A 16,720-nucleotide genomic window follows, 5' to 3' on the forward strand; every position below is an offset into this window, starting at 1 on the left:
ATCCACCGCTGACACTTGTATCGTGTCATTGTGTGTACTGCCTTCGTTCACCACTCACTACTCAGAAATCATCAATTTGTTGTGCCTCATATCCATGGCTTCTGCTGTGCTCTCTCCTGCTGCAAGTGCACATCCCAAGTACCTTGCCCTCCCATCCACTAAACCCATCACCCAAAATCATTTATATTCCTTGATCAACTGCCCGAAAAGGAGCAACGTAAAGTGCAATGCATTTTCAGAGAGTATAATACAAGGATTTGGTGATAATATTGTTTCTGTACCCATTATTGGTTCTAGTTTTGCGGATATTCATACAATTGTTGATACATTACCAAAATCTGAGAAATGGGGAATTGCCGTTTTTGCTGGTTTGGCTTGGATATACCTGACTGCTCGGCCTGGAGTGCTTGTTGGTGCCATTGATGCATATATTCTAGCCCCTTTGCAACTGGGACTTGATAGTTTGACTGGCAGAAGGAGATTAAAAAGGTCTGATTTTCTGATTACCGATAAGATTGGAGAGGGTTCATTTGGTGTTGTTTATTCTGGGGTACTTGTGCCTAAGAATGTGAATGTGGACGCCAATGTGCCCAAGAGGAGCGTCGCAAAAGTTCTTGAATCTGATAAGAGATTCAAGGAAAAGGTCATTCTCAAGCAGGTAAATTTATCATTTCTGACTCATACAACTATATGCCGTTTCTTATGATTACTGATTAGATATCTAAATAGTCCACTCCTACCAATTGTTGATATTGATCTATACTCTACTAATTAGTGAATACGCTTGCGGATATGTTTTTTCTTGTAAGCATCTATGTGACATACTCTGGCTTAGATTAGAGTATTTGTTGTAGAGATCTGTGTGCATACTGCATAGGGTACTGAAATGATGGAGAAGAGTGCCCAAGAAACCTTGTGAAGTTAGTCTCAAGCTTGGACATTGTGCTTGGAGCCTTGTGCACAATGACTGGCTTCTTTTCATGATTCTACTACAAACAATGATCAAAAAATTTGCAAAAATGTAAAGCATTTACACACCAACACCAACACCAAGTTAGAAGGTGGGGAAAATCCTAGTATCAATGTGATATAGGTTTATATATAAGAATAAGAGTTCTTAATTACATACAGTCATACACTAATCCAACTCATAACAATAAGAATAATATCCATCGAGATTTCAAAGAGAAAATAAAACCCCCCATTTCTCCCTATATAAACCCTAATTTGTGGCTCTCTCTATAACTAGATTAATCTTCTTCACTTGAGGATTATAAGGTCTTACACTTGCTTACACACACCGCTAATGATGCAATATAGGTTTATATATAAGAATAAGAGGTAGTAAATGTACAAAGGAAAGACCCACGCAAAACAGACTACAAAAAACAGAAGCTACGCTCGACCCACTGGAAGCCGCTCAACTTGGTCGAGCCATTCTGCTCGAGTGGGTCGAGCGGCCAGCAGCTGCATTCTGTCCATCAGCAACATTCTGTCACTTTGTGTTCCTTCATGTGCATCAATATGATAGGTCGTTTTACTACCAAAAATAATTCCTAATTCACCTAACTAGTATAGTTGGGAAAGTAGGGTCGAACCACTGTGGAAGGACAAATAAAGTCACAATTTGAACCAAGTTCACTATTGCTAACAATCAAATGTTGGATTTTTGTTTATCTAAGTAGAACGCAAAAACAAGAGATGAATAAAATTCAATGATTAAAAACCTAGGGCTAAAAGGATTCACTATGCATCGATCATGATTCATGGACAACAATTGGGATAGGAATGAATATAGGCGAAGGAAGATGTTGCTCTCGCAAACAAATTCGACAATCAAACAATAAAACAAGCTATCGCGATTAAGGCTTAATTGTTCAAAGAAGGAAATCGTTCACTCAAACTCGCAACTCTCGCTTATAGAGTTGAGCGAATAAAACTTGCAAATTGGCCAAACATGCAATCAATCTAAAACCCATCAATTGAATCGTCTAGACAAACCAAATTTAAATCCTAAAATCAAACAAGAATCATGACCTTTTGCATAGTTTCACCAAACCCTAGAAATAAAACTACTCACTAAGCATATTAAAACTAACTAGAGATTCAACAATTAAATTTATGGAGGAAATCAAATTCAAATTTAATGGAGAAGCAAACATTCAAAAATAATAATGATAAACAAGAACAAGAGATTGGAATTGAAACTAATACCTTCAATATAATTAGAATTACAATGTTCAAGTGTTGATTAACAATCCCCCATGACAAGTAATATGAGAAATCCTTGACACCAAACCCTCAAAAACAGAGAAAAAAAACTCTCCTGGAAATTCCCCTCAAAAGCTATTTATATCCTCCTCCAAAGAGATCGGAGGATACGGGAAGTTACTAAAAAAAATAACTGCTTGACCCGGCCGGGTATGTGGAAACCCGGGCGGGTGCGAGGCATAACTAAATCTCAAAGATCTAAAAGTTTCTAAGTTCAGGAGTAAACCCGGCCGGGTATGTGGAAACCCGCCCGGGTACGCAGCAGAGCATTTTAATCTTCAATGGAAGCCTGGCTGGGTATGTGGAAACCCGCCCGGGTATGAGAGGCTCACACGGCCGGGTATGTGGAAACCCGGCCGGGTGCGAGTGGCAACTTTTTCTTCCAAATAGCGTCTTCAAATTCTTCTAAGTATCAAGTGCAAACCCGGTCGGGTATGTGGAAACCCACCCGGGTATGAGAGGCTCACCCGGCCGGGTATGAGGAAACCCACCCGGGTATGAGACCTGGTCAGCACAAAAATGACCTTTGAGTAGCTTATGACCTTCCAACTTGCAAATCTCGCTCCAAGAGTCGATTCCTAGCATGATTAGAGCTTTGTACCTACAAAATAGATAATAAACAAACACTCCAACCAAGCATTAAAAACCAATAGAAAATTGAGCAAAATATGCGAGAAATGCTATGAAAATACAATGGGGGCATGGTAGAAAATAATATATAAAATACACACATCACAATAGCAACCGTTTATTCCAAGCACAAATACTCCACAAAACCAGGACCAAAATGAGATTAGGAGAGTCACATACACAACAATGGCCAAGACAAGGTAAAGTTGCCCAGCTACAAAGTGCTTGGGCGAGCACACCACCCAGAAGCAATCTTTGCTTTATATGGTGCTTGGGCTAAACTTAAATGCTTGGGTGAGCACTTATATGCAGCTAATCCTTTGTTTTCCGACGGCATTCCATTCATTTCTTTATTGCTTTATATCCCTTGTACTTGATATATAAGGATGTATATGTAAAGCCCTTCATAGACTATTCAACCCTTAGACCAAAGAGAAACCCTCTCTAATCTCTCTCTCTATAAGTGTAATCGATCCTTTGTATAATTTCATAGTTCGAACTCCAAGCTTAAATCTCTATAATCAATTTAAGCGAGGATGTAAACCTATTTGTGTTAAACCTCATGAATCTTTGTGTCTGGTTTATTTTGCATACGACAAGAAGCTTCTTACCATTGTTCTTGGGAGCTTAGCTTCCTAAGGAGGACAACCAAGTTTCACTTCAATAACCAAATGCCTCTTTGAGGTAAAACAGAGTGACAAAGAGCCTTGAGTATCATAGGTTGTTAGTTTATTTGCTTTTATTTCTTATGTCAGGTAAAGCTTGGAGTTGAAGGGGCCAAAGAATGTGGTGATTTTGAGGAATGGTTTAACTACAGGCTTGCAAGAGCTGCTCCAGAAACGTGTGCAGAATTTCTTGGAAGCTTTATAGCTGACAAAACAAATTCGCAGTATATAAAAGGTGGAAAGTGCCTTGTCTGGAAATTTGAGGTACCCCTTCAAAACAAGAGTTTTTTAGCAAGAATACTTCTGCAAATTATGATGGAAATAAACTTTCTGAGCAGGGAGATAGAGACCTTGCAGATTACATGAAGGACCGTAACTTTCCCGTAAATTTAGAGTCTATCATGTTTGGTCGTGTGTTAGAAGGCCTAGACCCTCTTGAGCGCAATGCATTGATCATCAAACAAATAATGAGACAGATAATAACATGTCTAAAGAAAATTCATGAGAATGGAATTGTTCATCGTGATGTAAAGCCTGCAAATTTGGTGGTCACCAAGAAAGGGCAGATCAAGCTGATAGATTTTGGAGCGGCTACTGATCTTCGAATAGGGAAGAACTATATCCCAGATCGTGGTTTGCTGGACCCTGATTACTGCCCACCTGAACTTTATGTACTCCCAGAAGAAACCCCAAGCCCGCCTCCTGAACCTATTGCTGCATTGCTCTCTCCTATTCTGTGGAAGGTATATGTAATTGTTTGAACATGCATTATGTTGTGAACGACGAAACAATTTCATGATTAGGTTTGTTATTAACAAGAGATATGTCCTAGGAGTACTTTGATTTAGATGCTGATATTAGGCTTGTTGAGGGCTCTTGATCAGGACTGAGATTTTTTCAGAAACTACTATTACTAGTATTAACTGGTTCCTATTTGTCTAATTACTGCAGTTTTGTGTGTTTGAGAACCTTGACGATAAGAAAGTTAAAACAGCTATGAAGTAGCATCAATGGAAGAACAGCCCAATTTCAGGAATACATTTGACATTTCTATACTGGAATTGATAGTGAGACTGACAAACCTCTGTTCTTAAGATTACGTTCTAAATTTCTAACCTACTTCCTTAAAATTTCCCTAGCTGTCAATTTGATTATTATTTTATTGTAATCGCTCCTTCAAAGAGGACCTGTTGATTGCGATAATGATTCTTGATTTTAGATAGGTAATAGTGTGATTTTTTCTTTTTTGATGATCTTGTAATCCATTAGTTTTGATGGATGAGAAATGGGTTGCATTTTCATTTCTATGATTCAACATTTTCATACTGTTCCTTTGTACTATGAAGTGTTTTCTACATCATAATTGCTGACCTCTGTTTTCTGCCTAATTAAATGTGCAGCTCAATAGCCCTGATCTATTTGACATGTACTCAGCTGGGATAGTTCTTCTGCAAATGGCTATACCATCTCTGAGATCTTCTGCAGGCTTGAAGAATTTTAACATGGAATTAAGGGCTCAAGGGTATGATTTAAACCAATGGAGGGAGCGTACTCGGACTAGACCTGATTTCCGGATTCTAGATCTAGACAAGGGCAGAGGATGGGACCTTGTTACCCGGCTTATCTCTGAGGGGGGTTCTCTTAGACGAGGCCGTTTATCAGCAGCTGCCGCCCTCAGACACCCTTATTTCTTGCTTGGGGGTGATCAAGCCGCTTCAGTTTTCTCTAAACTGAGCTTGACGCGACAGTAATCTTTCAAGATCATTTGCTTTTTTTTTCCTCGAGCTCTTCTGATTCTTTGTGAGTATATTTATAGCAACCTCCTCCTACACTTTCTTCCCCATGTTCATATATAAATAGTATAATGATGAACTCAGATAAAGCTTTTGATGATAGTTGACACGCACATATTTTTTAAGAAAAGTGAAGAAAATTTATTTTTATATTTTCTGGTTTCAAGCTTTGGAAAGTATCATATGACCTATTATGTCTTTGATGTTGCAAGAAAGACAGGTGAAAAGAAGATCGTTATTTTTTATTATGCCAGGTCGCTCAAAACAAACGAGGATCATTTAGACCACGTGTATAAATGATTGAAATAGTATTCTTTGAGGTTCATTCACTCCGATGTACTGAGTTGGTCAGGGTATACAGGCATGCAAGACAAGTCGTAGTTCATAATTATCATTGATGTACGATAGTTTGAAATATCAACAAATTATGTATAGATTTGTTATTGAGTTCATACAATCCCAACTATTTTAGAATCATTGTATAACCTTGTGACTTAGCAATTAGAAGAGAATAAAACGTTGGCCTTCATGCTCAGGGGCATAGAACATGAAACCATCAAGAACCTTAGAAAATTTCAGGACTTCATACCCTTTGTTTTGTATATAAATACAATTCCTGTAGATTATGCTCATATCATCAAGCTCTAGACGAACATGTGATTATCATTCACCTTAAAAAGCACTGTTATAGGCATGCCATGTATGATCTAGAGCAAGTAGTCTTTTCTTGCATCCCCAGCGACAGTTCCACGCACATATAGAGCTAATGAGCTCAAGCCTTGCTGAATTAAGAGAGATCATGTCAGCTATAGTTGGAGTTTTGGGTAGAACAATGGCATATCCGTCATTCATGTAATCTGTCTCATCAGGAAAGAGCTGCCATATCAAGCTTCCAGCTCCACTCCCACCTTTTTTGGCTGAGTTCAACAAAGTTTTGTACACCATGTTATAAGTTGTGTCCCTAAAGGAAGAGTTATATCCTTGATCTTTTACTGATACCCCAAACTCGGCAAACACAACTGGCATTTCGAGTGTTTTCTCTGCATCTTCAGTGTGCGCTTGTAACCATGACTGGTAGAACTGCAGATGGGCATCTGATATCGTTGGTGATATCCTTCAATGCATTCCTCTCAGTTATTAACATGATACTTAAATTAAAACTATGTCAAGTATAATAGTAAGATGAGCAAGTAATTGTTCTAATAATCTCACATACCATGAATCTGCATAGATATGAACCGAAGCAAAATCAACTCCTAGAACCTGATGGTTTCTTATGAAGTCAGTGCCTACTTGTGTGGCGTATGTATTCGGATTAAACTGAGCTCTATCAAGTGTAGAGGGGCCATAAAATCCTTCCAAACCTATCTCAAGCAAGTGCTTTGGATCGATGCTTTTCACATAAGCAGCCATTTCTTGTATCCAAGCCTATAAGATAGCATAATTCCTTAATTGCTGACGAGCTGAAAACTAAGTGATGAAAGACAGAGCTAAAAATGAACCTGTAGTTTATCACCAGACGGATCAGAAGTACAGCGAGGTTCGTTCATCAGCTCCCAAGCAAAAATGGTAGGATCATCTTTGTATGTGATATTGGTAAAGGTATTTACTCTATTAAGTACCATCTTCAGTAGTGCATATACAGAAAATAAGTGTGAGAGTTTGAAGAAAAAAAAGAAGAAATAGAAAAAGAAACTTGCCTTGATGTGATTCTTGTAATAGATCTTAAGGAGAGGATCAGAGAAGAAGTCATCATCAGAGCTTACATTAGAACCAGAATCTTTTCCCCATTTCACATACTGTGCTTTTCCACCATAGTCATTCCAGTTGTTAACCAAGGATAAAATTAGCCTGATGTTGTACTTTTTCGCTTCACTCACAACAAAATCCAAACCCTGTGCATCATTACTTACTGTTTAGTTACTGCATTTGATAGCATTTTTAAAACAAGCAGTCAAGCCAAGATGAAGGAAAAAGAGGCAAAGGGACCTTAAAAACATCTTCATCGTAGACGGAAGGAGATTTCTGAAGAGCTCGATATTGGCCATCGTTAAAAGCCCATGTTCTGCAGACTGATAAGCCAACAGAAGAAGCTTGTTGGAAGACCTCAGTGACCTTTGCGCGGGTTGATTGATCTGCAGCAAACACCATGAGCCAGTATGTGTTGAAGCCATTAAAGTAGAAAGGTTTCCCGTTCACTGTGAATTGGTGCCCTTTCTTCTGCACCATCGTCCATGCCTCCTCCCCCTCCATCTCAGACTGCCTAATCATTACTCCATTGTTAGATGTTGGTTGAAATAGAAAATTCAAAGGAAAAATTTATTTAGTTTAATTACCCTGCATCAATTACATCGGGAGCGGGAGCAGGAGCAGGAGCAGCAATACGACATTGATCATGTACAGTGACACCAAACTTGAAGGAAATTATTAACATCAATAAAAAGACAATAAATCCTTGGTTTGCCATGGCCATCATGGCCATTGTTTCAGTTAGATACTTGTATATATATGTTGCACAGAAGTGGCCGGCAATTGTGTTATTCTTTAAAGCGAAGTCTAATACTTTTGGATATTGATGGGCTACTTACTCACACAATGCAATGCTTTACTTATGCTTAAAGTAACTTTCTACTTGTGAGGAACGAGGAATCCTTCATTTTATTAAGTCCATCTCAAGTGGAGCATCTTCGGACAGTGGGACACATTCTTGAATCTAGCTTAATGAGAAGTAAGATACTTATACATAACACAGGAGTGCTTGATCAAGAAATCAGTGACATAGACTGTATAGGGAAGTAAGACCAGAATGAAGTCTCAGCACAATACAAAGATTTAAGTTTAAAAATAGAAATTCATAAAAAAAAGAGAAACTGAAGCAAAAGCAAAAGCCAATGTGTATTTGCATAGCTAAGATACAAGTTAGAAATAAGCAACCATGCATCATTTTATGAGAACTATGGATTCATCTTATGCTTCAAACTTTTTCATTTCATTCTAACCATTTACAATTAGGATTAAGTGTGCTTAAAATATGTACTATTGGATTAAGTTGATAGGAATGGTAATGGAATGATAATTCAATTTAGTTTCAAAGGCTCTTCATGTTTTATATATAATAAATTTTTAAGTTACCAAATATTAAAGTCGTATTAGCCAAGTGTTATAGAGCGTGACTTTTAACCACATAAGGATATTTGCAAAGATGGTCTAATCTAATTAGTCTGTTCTAGGTGTGACTCTCATTCGGAAATCTTGTGTCATGCTCTTTTGGACTGTCAAGATAATCGTGATTTGTGGCTTTCTCATCCTGCTGCTAATGTTATTCAAAATGCGTCTCATCTTTCTTTTGCGGAGTGCTGCTTGTGGATTCATTCTCACTCAGAGTTCGGATACTCGCATTTCTATATATGCTTCATTATGGGCGGCGTGGTATGGGCGGAATAAAAAGGTTATGGAAAATCTACATTGTGATCTGGGTTATGCTAATAAAGTGTTTGAGGTTCGGTTGCCGATTGTGCTGTCTTAAGAAATGGCAGCCACCAAGTGAGGGCTGGGTGAAGGTGAATTTCGATGCGCATTTGGGATTAGATTTTTATCGTGGACTTCGGGTTGTGTTAGGAGTGAGAGTGGAGAGTTGCTCGCAATTGGGTCTCGAAGGATGGAGAATAATTGGGATGTCGAAGCGTCTGAAGCAGCAGCGGCTTGCTATGGTGTGGAGTTGGCTCTGCATTTGGGTTATGAGAAGATTGTTTTAGAAGGAGATGCTTGAAATGTCATTAGTGCTATTAGGAGGAAGGACAAGGATTGTGCCCCTATTCATGTTCTCTTTGATTAACTGTATTTTTTGAGCTCATGTTGTGATTCTTTCTCTTGTTTTATCCAAAGAGACGGAAATTCGATAGCCTATAGGATTGCTAGGTGGAATACTGATTTTGCTCATGAGAAAGTCTGTTTAGATTGTTTTCTTCCTGGTCTTCGGACCTTGGCTGCTCATGATGTATTATAAGCTTCAAGTGTTTCTCAAAAAAAGAAATTAGCCTGAGTTTGCTGTAAATAATCTTACGCCCTTACATTAATAAACATGAAAGGTTTTAAACATGTGCAATATGTTCAAGTATAAAGATGGAAGCTTAAAATGTTAAATTAAATAATGAGTACATAATAGTGGTCCAAAATATTGATTATTGGTATGAAACAGTGGGCCCTCTAATTATACATCTAATATGTTTGGAGTCTTAATATAAGGGAGGAGGTGATCTAAGAAAGCTCATGTTATTGGTTGCCCATAAAAAACCCGATTCTTATTTGTCGCCACCTTTTTTATTTCATCGCCACCCTCTTCGAATGGAATTACGAATTTGCCCTTAGAATTAAAAAAATTACAACTTTGCCATTGGACTTAAAATTTCTTATTTTTATACTAATAATAATAATAATAATAATAATAATAATAATAATATTTAAAATAATAAATTAAATATAATAATTAAAACAAAAATAAAAATTTAATAATAATAATAACAATCACAATAATAATAATAATAATAATAATAATAATAATAATAATAATAATAATATAAATAATAATAATAATAATAATAATAATAATAATAATTATTATTATTATTATTATTATTATTATAACAATAATAATATAAATAAAATTACTAAAAATTTTTTTTTTAAAAAAAATAATAATACCAGTCGCACAAAAAGTGCGACTGCACCTAGGTCGAGTCGCACAAAACGTGCGACTGTACGTAGGTCGAGTCGCACTTTTTGTACGACTGGACCTAGGTACAGTCGCGTGCGACTCGACCTAGGTACAGTCGCGTGCAACTGGTATTTTTTTTTTTTGAATTTGGAATTATAAAATTTCTTTTGTTTAATTAATTTATTTTTTAAGTTACTTTTATTTAAATAATAATAATAACATTTAAAAATCTAAATTAAATATAATAATTAAAACAAATTAATAATTTAATAATAATAATAATAACAACCACAATAATAATAATAATAATAATAATAATAATAATAATAATAATAATAATAATAATAATAATAATAATAATAATAATAATAATAATAATAATAACAACAACAAAAATAATAATTATTATAATAACAATAATAATAATAATAATAATAACAATAATAATATAAATAAAAATAATAATTATTACAAACTGTGCGACTGTACCTAGGTCGAGTCGCACTTTTTGTACGACTCGACCTAGGTACAGTCGCATGCAACTGGTTTTTTTTTATTTTTTTATTTCGAATTATAAAATTTATTTTGTTTAATTAATTTATTTTTTAAGTTACTTTTATTTAAATAATAATAATAATAATAATAATAATAATAATAATAATAATAACTTTTTAAAAAATAAATTAAATATAATAATTAAAACAAAAATAATAATTTAATAATAATAATAATAACAACCACAATAATAATAATAATAATAATAATAATAATAATAATAATAATAATAATAATAATAATAATAATAATAATAATAACATTTAAAAAAATAAATTAAATATAATAATTAAAACAAAGACAATAATTTAATAATAATAATAATAACAACCACAATAATAATAATAATAATAATAATAATAATAATAATAATAATAATAATAATAATAATAATAATAATAATAATTAATAATAATAATAATAATAATAATAATAATAATAATAATAATAATAATAACAAAAATAATAATAATTATAATAACAATAATAATAATAATAACAATAATAATATAAATAAAAATAATAAAAAAAATTAAAAAAAAATACCAGTCGCACAAAAAGTGCGACCGTACCTAGGTTGAGTCGCACTTTTTGTGCGACTGGTACTAACTTTTTTTTTTTGAAATTTTTTTGTTTAATTAATTTTATTTTTTAAGTTATTGTTATTTAAATAAATGTTGTAATAAATTATTTTATTTTAATAGTGTTATTAACTCCAATGGAAAATTTGTAAATTTTTAAAATTCAGGGATAAATTCGTAATTTCATTAAGAGAGGGGGTGGCGATAAAATAAAAAAGGTGGCGACAAATAGTAATGCCCTAAAAAAAATAGTTAAAGAACAAGGTCGGTTTGGTTTGGTTTGTTGGTACAATAGAAAAAGTATATATCTTATAAGTAAATAACCGGGTAGCGCCGTCTTAGCTCAGTGGTAGAGCGCGTGGCTTTTAACCACGTGGTCGTGGGTTCGATCCCCACAGACGGCGGTAAAATGTATAATTTTTTTTCTTCCCCACTATGTTATAACTATTTGTATATCTTAGAAATTATACAATAAAAATAAAATCCACTAAAAAATCATTTTAAAAGAATTGCAAATTTTAAAATTCACCAAAACTAAATTTGTAGTACTTTTTAATGCCCGGTTAAAGATGATTCAAACTTTTTTTCATAAATTAATGATTCAAACTTTTTTTTATAAATTAATGATTTAAACTTATTTTTATTTACAGAAGCGGAATAAAAATTTTTGTGGCCCTATTTATCTTTGCGATGTCATTCAAAATGGGCCCCCCTTCATCATATCAAAATTTTTTTTTCTACTTTATGAAAAATAATTTAAAACAAAATATATTGTAACATTATACTCAAAATCGAACCTGAATAGAACCATTAAATATCTGAGGCCCTAGGCGGTCGGCTACCGACTTGTGCTTAGACTAGGCACTGTTTATTTATTATAGAGTATAAAATATTATTTATATAAAATAAATCAAACATAAATTAGTATACGTAGATTTGGTTAACTAAGCTTGTTTATATATGATCTACTTAATATTAATTTTTGTTTTTTTATCCATTACTAATCAGCTAGTCTTGGACGAGACCATCTCAATATGAGACAGATAGCCCAATTATAATTTTTCTCAGTATTTGTTCAATACTTGATCTATTTAAGGTCATAACTGATACATTTAAGATTAAAATTAAAATTTTTTATAAGTTATAACTGATCATAATCAATCACTTTAAGGTTTGAATTGATCATTCTTAGATCAAAATTAAAATTTTTTATAACAAAGAAGCCTCAAACTCTTAGCCATTTCTAAGAGCATTCATGGAATCAATTGGCAAACATAATTTGAAATCAAAACTTTCTCCACCTTCACATCTAGGGTAAGCAAACATTACATCTGCAATTTATTTCCAAGTCTATTATAAATAGAAACTGTTGAGGAAAGATCAAATATCACTATTATTGATCAATGATTAAAGAGTACATGTCTGATGTTCTATTAAAACCATCATGTATGCATTGAATAAGAGTACTTGTATTATGCAATGTTTTAACACTATTATTGATAGTTTTATTGACCATTCATTTATTGATTGAAATTCACCCATAGAATGATAGAATAATACTATTTTATTAAACTTCATTTTGAAATTGTGATAACAAAACCATATTTAGGTAAAAACTGATCAGTTTAACGTCAAAATTGATCACTTATAAGTCCAAATAAAAATTGATCTATTTAAATTTTACTTTACGTTGAAATTAATACCTTTAAAGTAAAGTTGATAAATGTCCAGAAAATAGGAAAAACGAGAAAAAGCGTATAATGCCGTTACACACGCGAATTGGGCATACCCAAATGTGTCTCTATTGAAAACCCCCGGCTGAATGAGTGCTGATTGCTATGTTACACAAAATCACATTTCTTACATATGATATTTTATGAATTCAAATATTCAATACATAATTGGTGTTTTTAGTAGTATAACTAAAATGTCAATGCAAGAAATGGCGTGAGTCAAACTTGTAAGTGAATTAATTACTTCGTAGTAGCCTAGTAGGATTACAAAATAGTTGTTACAATCGTAAAGAAGAACAAAACACCTTCAAATTCAGTTTTTCTTGTCACAACTCACAAAGTCACAACTCACGCCAATAAATAATACTCCAATCCCCTTTTCTTCTCTCTTCTTTCCTCCATTACTACATTACCAACTTACACCTTTTTCTTTCTCTCTCTTCTGTAGTGTAAGATTTCTGATTTCATCCTTCTTCTTCACTCCAAATCAGACTTGATTACTTTTATCTACATTGGAGTATTATATTTCTCCTTCCCGCATCTGGGTTTTGCTGCTTTTTTTCAACTTCCTCAGCTGAGGCATCTTCAAAGGTGGGTGTCTCAAAAGCTCAAATCTTTGCTTAATTTTTCTGGGTTAGTTGTGTTCCAAGTTTTTGTATTTTTTCTGCTGTTTTTCTCTGAATCTTATTGGATTACCATTGTAAATGGTGTCGTAACTAAATAAAAAAAAAAGAAAAAGAGAAGATCTTTGATGAAATGGGTAGAATTCCCATGATTATTCTATTTTTTTCTGTATTACTAGTAAATGTGATTGTAGCACAATATACACCAAAAGATAATATCTTGTTGAATTGTGGGGCTCAGGACTCACAAAGTACTGATTCTGATGGTCGGAAATGGAAATCCGATAAGGGATCCAAGTTCTTGGCATCATCTAAAGGGTCAACCATAGCTACGGCTGCCACTCAAGCACCTGATGTTGGGGAAATTCCTTTTATGACTGCTAGGATTTCCCAATCCAAATTTACATACAATATAGCTGTTGCCCCTGGTAGGAAATTTGTCCGGCTTTACTTTTATCCGAACACCTACTCGGGTCAAAATACTAGTAATGCCATCTTTTCTGTCACGGCTGGCCCTTACACATTACTTAGCAACTTTAGTGCTGCCCAAACTACCGAAGCCCTAAACTTTGATTACCTGATCAAAGAATACTCCCTCAATGTGGAGGGTACAACTCTGAGTCTTACCTTTACTCCTTCGTCGAATTATACCAACTCATTTGCCTTTGTGAATGGTATTGAGGTTGTGTATATGCCTAATGTCTATGCTGAGGCTGATACTGATGGAGCCAGCCTGGTTGGGGGAGGTGTTCCGTTTCCGATTGATAATTCCACTGCCCTTGAGGGTTTGTTTCGGTTGAATGTGGGTGGAAACTACATTCCACCCACACAGGATACTGGCTTATTCAGGGCGTGGTATGATGACACACCATTCATATTTGCGGCTGGAAGTGGGACCACCAGTGTAAAAGATCCTGAAGTGAATGTCACTTTTCCGGAGGCCTTGCCTTCGTACACTGCTCCAGTTGAACTTTACTCAACTGCAAGGTTCATGACATGGGATAATTCATTGAACCTCAATTTCAACTTGACATGGTTGTTTACAGTTGATAATGGGTTTAGTTACTTGGTTAGGCTGCATTTCTGTGAGATCTTTGCCAATATAACAAAGCCTAACCAGATTGTGTTTAATATCTACGTCAACAATCAAACTGCGGCTTCTGGGGTTGATGTCATTGGATTGACAGATAGGAACGGAGTACCTAATGTTCAGGACTATGTAGTGATTCTTCCCACTAGTGGAGGACCTCAGCAGGATCTTTGGCTTGCTCTCCATCCAGATACCACTGATAAGCCTCAATATTACAATTCCTTTCTGAATGGAGTGGAGATATTTAAGATAAACAGCACCAATGGTAATCTTGCTGGGCAGAACCCAATTCCAGCTCCAGCACAAGATTTCGATTCAGACCCAACTACTAGCTCTTATTCAAGTAGTCATGCGGCAGTCATTGGTGGGGCTGTTGCTGGAGGTATTGGCCTAGTCTTTTTAGTTGGTCTTCTAGCCTGCTGCATATCTCGTCGTCAGAAGTATGGAAAAGTCTCCAACCCAAGTGATGGTCCATCTGGCTGGCTTCCCCTTTCTCTCTATGGAAATTCGCACACCTCTGGATCCGCAAAGACAACTACCACTGGAAGCTACACTTCTTCTCTTCCTTCAAACCTCTGTCGGCATTTCTCTTTCGCAGAGGTTAAATCTGCCACCAAGAATTTTGATGAGTCTCTTGTTCTCGGGGTTGGAGGTTTTGGTAAAGTATACAGGGGTGAAATTGATGGTGGGACGATGAAAGTAGCTATCAAGCGTGGGAACCCGCTCTCTGAGCAAGGTGTACATGAGTTTCAGACAGAAATTGAGATGCTCTCCAAGCTTCGTCACCGTCACCTTGTCTCCCTTCTTGGTTACTGTGAAGAGAATGGAGAAATGATCCTTGTGTATGATCACATGGCTTTCGGAACCCTTCGTGAGCATCTGTACAAAACCCAAAAGCCCCCTTTAACATGGAAACAAAGGCTGGAAATTTGCATTGGTGCTGCTCGTGGTCTGCACTACCTCCACACTGGTGCCAAGCACACTATTATTCACCGGGATGTAAAGACGACCAACATTCTCTTGGATGAGAAATGGGTAGCCAAGGTTTCTGACTTTGGCTTGTCCAAGACTGGACCTTCCTTGGATCACACTCACGTCAGTACTGTTGTGAAAGGTAGTTTCGGATATCTTGATCCTGAGTACTTCAGGAGGCAGCAACTCACAGACAAGTCAGATGTTTATTCATTTGGAGTGGTTCTATTTGAAGTCTTGTGTGCTCGACCTGCCCTGAACCCATCACTACCAAAGGAGCAAGTTAGCTTAGCGGAGTGGGCAGTGTATTGCTACAAGAAGGGGATGCTGGATCAGATCATGGACCCATACCTAAAAGGGAAGGTAGCACCAGAATGCTTCAAGAAGTTTGCTGAGACTGCTATGAAATGTGTGTCCGATCAGAGTATTGATAGACCATCCATGGGTGATGTGCTTTGGAACCTCGAATTTGCTCTGCAACTACAGGAGAGTGCAGAGGAGAGTGATAAGGGTCTTGGTGGGGTGAACTTTGTTGAAGGCAAGTATGACATTGAGTGTGGAAAGAAGGATCTTGATGAATCACGGGGGTTCGATGGAACTGTAACTGACTCAAGAAGCACGGTGAGCATTGGTGGGCAGAGTCTCGCCAGTGAAGACTCAGATGGTCTGACACCAAGCGCTGTATTCTCTCAAATCATGAATCCAAAGGGACGTTAGGAGGCTAAAAGGTCCGGAACTGTCTCACGAATATGGGTTCCAGTCTTATTTTCTTCCTACTCACAGAATTTGCTAATCGGATTGAAACAATCACACCATTCATCATCAGACCAATAATACTATTCAATTTTCTTTTATATACCTATTTTGTTCTATCAGTTGAACATTGCAATTAATTTTGATTTCCACCTTTGATTTAGCTGTAAGTTGTATCTATATTTTCCATAATGTACGGGATTTTGTTGTGTATTTCTGAACTTCCGGGTTCATAATAGTGGAATTCGTTAATTCTTAACGATTTGTTCTCATACTTTGTAAATTTAACTTTGTTTTTGGACACAAGTGAACCCCATAAACCCCAATTCCTGTTAGGGTC

At 35.6% G+C, this 16,720-nt stretch overlaps 3 protein-coding genes and 1 non-coding gene across 7 annotated transcripts; 3 read left to right on the forward strand and 1 right to left on the reverse strand.

The window, feature by feature from the left end:
- Positions 1 to 5,511, forward strand: LOC130813339 (serine/threonine-protein kinase STN8, chloroplastic). Of its 2 annotated transcripts, XR_009042208.1 has the most exons (5): positions 1 to 658; positions 3,657 to 3,830; positions 3,905 to 4,309; positions 4,518 to 4,633; positions 4,967 to 5,105. XR_009042208.1 is itself a non-coding variant. In XM_057679157.1 (4 exons), exons 1-4 carry the CDS (start codon positions 95 to 97, stop codon positions 5,315 to 5,317), a joined length of 1,494 nt encoding a protein of 497 aa, XP_057535140.1. In that variant the 5' UTR covers positions 1 to 94; the 3' UTR covers positions 5,318 to 5,511. The 2 variants fall into 2 exon arrangements, 1 of the variants encoding a protein (XP_057535140.1); XM_057679157.1 differs by lacking the exon at positions 4,518 to 4,633 and having other exon boundaries at positions 4,967 to 5,511.
- A 520-nt stretch (positions 5,512 to 6,031) lies between these two features.
- On the reverse strand, positions 6,032 to 7,830 carry LOC130813340 (mannan endo-1,4-beta-mannosidase 6). Of its 3 annotated transcripts, XM_057679159.1 has the most exons (6): positions 7,696 to 7,830; positions 7,349 to 7,622; positions 7,060 to 7,254; positions 6,862 to 6,984; positions 6,576 to 6,787; positions 6,032 to 6,473 (listed from the first exon to the last, which is right to left on the reverse strand). In XM_057679159.1, the coding sequence occupies exons 1-6, from the start codon at positions 7,824 to 7,826 to the stop codon at positions 6,032 to 6,034; spliced, it is 1,377 nt and encodes a 458-aa protein (XP_057535142.1). In that variant the 5' UTR covers positions 7,827 to 7,830. The 3 variants fall into 3 exon arrangements, with proteins under 3 accessions (XP_057535142.1, XP_057535143.1, XP_057535141.1); XM_057679160.1 differs by having other exon boundaries at positions 6,862 to 7,254; positions 7,349 to 7,618; positions 7,696 to 7,824; XM_057679158.1 differs by having other exon boundaries at positions 6,862 to 7,254; positions 7,696 to 7,824.
- A 3,711-nt stretch (positions 7,831 to 11,541) lies between these two features.
- TRNAK-UUU (transfer RNA lysine (anticodon UUU)) lies at positions 11,542 to 11,613 on the forward strand. The gene has a single exon. It is a non-coding gene; the product is annotated as a tRNA-Lys (tRNA).
- A 1,546-nt stretch (positions 11,614 to 13,159) lies between these two features.
- On the forward strand, positions 13,160 to 16,649 carry LOC130813338 (receptor-like protein kinase FERONIA). Its single transcript, XM_057679156.1, has one exon. It carries the CDS (start codon positions 13,699 to 13,701, stop codon positions 16,342 to 16,344), a length of 2,646 nt encoding a protein of 881 aa, XP_057535139.1. The 5' UTR covers positions 13,160 to 13,698; the 3' UTR covers positions 16,345 to 16,649.
- Positions 16,650 to 16,720: the final 71 nt, after the last annotated feature.

The sequence above is a fragment of the Amaranthus tricolor genome, chromosome 5 (genome assembly GCF_026212465.1).
Source record: "Amaranthus tricolor cultivar Red isolate AtriRed21 chromosome 5, ASM2621246v1, whole genome shotgun sequence".
NCBI lineage: Eukaryota > Viridiplantae > Streptophyta > Magnoliopsida > Caryophyllales > Amaranthaceae > Amaranthus > Amaranthus tricolor.

Coding starts and splice junctions, on each gene's coding strand:
- LOC130813340 (XM_057679158.1), bottom strand. CDS start 7,793: ATGTTAATAATTTCCTTCAAGTTTGGTGTCACTGTACATGATCAATGT. Junction 7,623..7,695: donor CCCGATGTAATTGATGCAGG/GTAATTAAACTA, acceptor AGTAATGATTAG/GCAGTCTGAGATGGAGGGGG. Junction 6,788..6,861: donor CGTCTGGTGATAAACTACAG/GTTCATTTTTAG, acceptor GCTATCTTATAG/GCTTGGATACAAGAAATGGC.
- LOC130813338 (XM_057679156.1), top strand. CDS start 13,699: ATGGGTAGAATTCCCATGATTATTCTATTTTTTTCTGTATTACTAGTA.
- LOC130813339 (XM_057679157.1), top strand. CDS start 95: ATGGCTTCTGCTGTGCTCTCTCCTGCTGCAAGTGCACATCCCAAGTAC. Junction 659..3,656: donor AAAAGGTCATTCTCAAGCAG/GTAAATTTATCA, acceptor TTCTTATGTCAG/GTAAAGCTTGGAGTTGAAGG. Junction 3,831..3,904: donor GCCTTGTCTGGAAATTTGAG/GTACCCCTTCAA, acceptor CTTTCTGAGCAG/GGAGATAGAGACCTTGCAGA.